General features: G+C 37.6%; 1 protein-coding gene across 1 annotated transcript; it reads right to left on the reverse strand.

Moving 5' to 3' along the window:
- Positions 1-1,489: 1,489 nt before the first annotated feature.
- Positions 1,490-2,452, reverse strand: LOC130313975 (olfactory receptor 2G3-like). Its single transcript, XM_056552709.1, has one exon. The coding sequence runs from the start codon at positions 2,450-2,452 to the stop codon at positions 1,490-1,492; it is 963 nt and encodes a 320-aa protein (XP_056408684.1).
- Between the last annotated feature and the right edge of the window lie 1,790 nt (positions 2,453-4,242).

Raw genomic sequence — 4,242 nt, forward strand, 5'->3', positions numbered from 1 at the left:
AAAATTTAAGAATTCGTGGGGATGTTTTCTCTAATTTTACCATCTATATTATAAAATAATCCAGATATTTTGCAGTTTTTATTTTCTCTGCTGTTTTTTCTGTGAGGCTAAGGAGAAGGCAACTGGAAAGTTATCTGCACAGCATTACAGTGAAAGGTGACACCAATAGATATAAAATGCAATAAGAACTCAGCCACCCCATCATCTGATTACAAGCCTTTGGTTATACGAAGAATTGTGTCTGGAGATATTACTCGTACCTGGGGTGTGCCATAAAGCATATCACTCAATTTTGTAAGAAACAGTGTAGGCAAAATGGCTGCCCCTTAACAATGTACAAACAAAAGAAATAAAAAAAATTAAAATCAGGAAATAGAAAGAAATTAGTAAAAAGGAACATGTATTAGTATCTGACTCTCATAATAAAAAAGAAATCATGGCCATACATTACCTTTAAGCAACTCCTAGTGGTCACTGCTGTTAGGTAGAATGGTATCATTTAAAATTGCAGGGAATTTGGAGCTCTGTATCGGGAAAAACTAAACTCTGACTGCTATAAAGCTTAAATATGATATTTATCAGCTGTCATTAACCTACTCCTACTTCACATAAACTTCTAGAAATACATTTTTGCTGTTTCTCCCTCCTCCATTTACAGAATAATATTTACTGTTTTTTATTGGATGGATATTGTTATGATTCGGCAGGCTGGAGGTGGATCCTCTGTGTCAGAGAGGGATTGGCGGGTACCGTGTCGGTGGACCGGTTCTAAGTTGCTACTGGTTTTCACCAGAGCCCGCCGCAAAGCGGGATGGTCTTGCAGCGGCGGTAGCAACCAGGTCGTATCCAACGGCAACGGCTCAACCTCTCTGACTGCTGAGATAGGCATGGTACAAGGGATAAGGCAAGAGCAAGGTCGGACGTAGCAGAAGGTCAGGGCAGGCAGCAAGGATCGTAGTCAGGGGCAATGGCAGGAGGTCTGGAACACAGGCTAGGAACACTCAAGGAAAGGCTTTCACTGGCACAAGGGCAACAAGATCCGGCAAGGAAGTGCAGGGGAAGTGAGGTAATAAAGCCAGGGAGCAGGTGGAAGCTAATTAAGCTGATTGGGCCAGGCACCAATCATTGGTGCACTGGCCCTTTAAATCTTAGAGAGCTGGCGCGCGCCCTAAGGAGTGGAGCCGCGCGCGCCAGGACGTGACAGCCGGGGACCGGGACAGGTGAGTGACTTGGGATGCGAGCGGGTGCTCGGCGTAACAGATATTTTTGTACATTTACAAAAATCCCTCAGGAAAGAACCACAGACTGCAGTATGATGCTCAATATGCCATTTTCCCTAATAAATGCTAGATAGTTTTATATACTTGTACTGTACATAGTATGCAGTATGGTACTATATGAATATAAGTTTTCTGTACTACAATTTGGTTTTACTTGTGGCATAATATTAGACTATAAGTCTTACACTTACTGAACCCAAAAGTTACATTTAGTTACGATGATCAAGACATAAAAGGTTTTGTAATGAGACCTGTTTGTTTAATTTGGCCAAAGAGCCTTTGAAGTCCTTGTTCCTCATGCTATAGATGAATGGGTTCAACATTGGAGTCACTGCAGTATAAAGAAGAGATACAATCTTGTCTGTATTTTGATAATACGTAGAATAGGGTCGCAAATATATGAACATGATGGTGCAATAGTAGAGGGACACAACTGTGAGATGAGAGGCGCATGTGGAGAAGACCTTATAACTTTCAGTCAACGTATTCATTTTCAAAATGGTTGTAATTATATGAAGATATGAAATGGCAATAAAAAAGAATAAACACATCACTATGGTTCCTGCTGAGATGTATAACAATGCTTCATTGAGCCGAGTGTCTGTGCAGGATATTTTTAGAAGAGGAGGTATTTCGCAGAAGTAATGGTCAATATATTTTGTTCCACAAAATGGAAGCTTCAAGGTGGGGAGGACAAGTGTTAAGGAGTTCACGAAACCAACAGTCCATGATGTGGCAACAAGGTAAATGCAAAATGTAAAATTCATGATGATCTTATAATGCAATGGCTTACAGATGGCCACAAATCTATCGTAAGCCATGACAGCAAGTAAGACACTCTCTGTTGCCCCTAAAACCAAATGGATGTACATCTGAAGGGCACATTCAAAAAAGGAGATACTTCTGTCAGTGGAGAGGGTGTTCACCAATATTTTTGGGACTATTGTGCATGAGAAGCTTATGTCAATAACAGATAGGTTACTGAGGAAGAAGTACATGGGAGTGTGCAATGCCGGGGTCATTGTCACCACAATGATAAGTAGAATGTTTCCTAATACTGTGATCATATACATCATGAGAAATGCAAAAAAACAGATCAGCTGGAGGTGAGGGACATCTGATAAACCAAGAAGGATAAAGCGGACTGGAGTTGTTTGATTTAAATGTTCCATTAACATAATCTGGTGCCTAGTAAAGTGATATAATGGACAATGACATATCTTTCCATTTTTTATATATTCACTATACATTGCATACTTACTATTAGTCGTGTCTCACGGTTTCTCAGAAGAACACTGTCCTAAGCATCACATGGCTTTCTCCAGCTTTCCCTCTTCCAATAAATCAACAGGGTGCTACACCTACCTCAGGAAAGGTAAGCCCATTTACCTAGCCTTTCCCAAGAGAATATGACTCAGTTCTGATGCACAAATAGGAACTTTTGCAGTGCATAGGAGTCAGCATGAGAACTCTGGTTTGCAGCTACTGTACATACCCCTAGATAGATCAATCCGCGATGTACTCTGTGTTCTGACACCTGTCTTCAATAGTCAAAGTAACTTTTGCTACAGTGTCTTCTAAATCTGGTGTTCTGTGTGAGCTTCTTTGGTAGGCACTAACCACTGCATACAGGGAACACCCCACAAGGCATGCTGTATTGGAGATGCCCTGATCTGCTTATCTAGCTGTTGCAATTTGGCCTTTGCCAAAATCATGTGCTGTTACATGTATCCCACCTCCATACTGGCACCTCTGCACCTGACAGCCGTTTTAATCTCATAGCTGATCAGTGCATCATTGTATGCGGGTTTGGATCATTTTAGAATATAACAAAACAATTACCTACCATTTTACCGCATTTAATGCTATAACAGAAATAATAATAGAAATAATAATTAAATAATTAAAAAAAATAATGGCACTGTGTATAAAAGCACCAATTGTAAAACTAAGAAAACAAAAATGTTTAAATTGTAGTTTTGTTTTTAATATTTTATCACTTGTTGGATGTACATTCATACTATTTTTGTCACGTAGGTCACACATGCCGTTTTATGCTACGTATTTGCTGCTGCGTAATTTTTCTACCCATCAAAATCAATGGGTAGCAAAATCAGCAGCTTATTTTGCGACCCATTGACTTCAATGGGTAGGAAAATACCCAAACACGCAGTAAAAAACAACATGTGTGACCCTACCCTTAAAGAATATACCTACGTAACAAAAATAGTATTTACAAAACTATTGACAGAGTATTTTCCTTTGTGTATGTTCGGTTCATACTAATTTTTTGTTTAATTTTATGTCTTAAATTTTTTTTTACATTTTATGCATGCAGTTGTGTGTTATTTTTGTAGGTGTATATTGATAAAATATGTTCTACTGTATATATACTGTTTTCTTACCTTTCATTATATTCATGCTTCAAAATACCAGTCTGCATCTGAATATTTTTTAAAAACCTGAATAGTGTAAATCTATATATATTATATAAATGTCACTGGTCCCTGAGGTACATTAGTTTTCCCGTGTGGTGACTTCAATTAGTTGATCTAGTAGCTGTTTACACTTCCCCAGTGACTCTAGGGTATTATTATTATTATTACAGGCTTACACAAAATGACATTTTGATGTGTTCAAGATAATTAATCCACTTCTAGACCTGGCCAGTTTACCCACCCTTTATGCCTTGACACTTTGTTTTATGATTTTTTTTTAAGTACACATGGATTTGAAAGATGTAAAGAGTTTTTTTTTCCTGTTATACATAGGGCTTTATTTTGATTTCATGAGTGCATTTTTACTATTGTGAATTATTATTAGTTTATTATTTATGTATTATTTTTATTATTGGGGTAAAGTAAAAATAGTAAATGTCTGTTTTTTCTTTTATTTTATGTTATTTTTAATTGTAAGTCCAAAGTCTCACATAAAAACTTCTTGAAATATTGTTCCATTTTAG

The sequence above is a fragment of the Hyla sarda genome, unplaced genomic scaffold (assembly GCF_029499605.1).
Source record: "Hyla sarda isolate aHylSar1 unplaced genomic scaffold, aHylSar1.hap1 scaffold_18, whole genome shotgun sequence".
In the NCBI taxonomy this organism is placed as follows: domain Eukaryota; kingdom Metazoa; phylum Chordata; class Amphibia; order Anura; family Hylidae; genus Hyla; species Hyla sarda.

Coding starts and splice junctions, on each gene's coding strand:
- LOC130313975 (XM_056552709.1), bottom strand. CDS start 2,452: ATGGAACATTTAAATCAAACAACTCCAGTCCGCTTTATCCTTCTTGGT.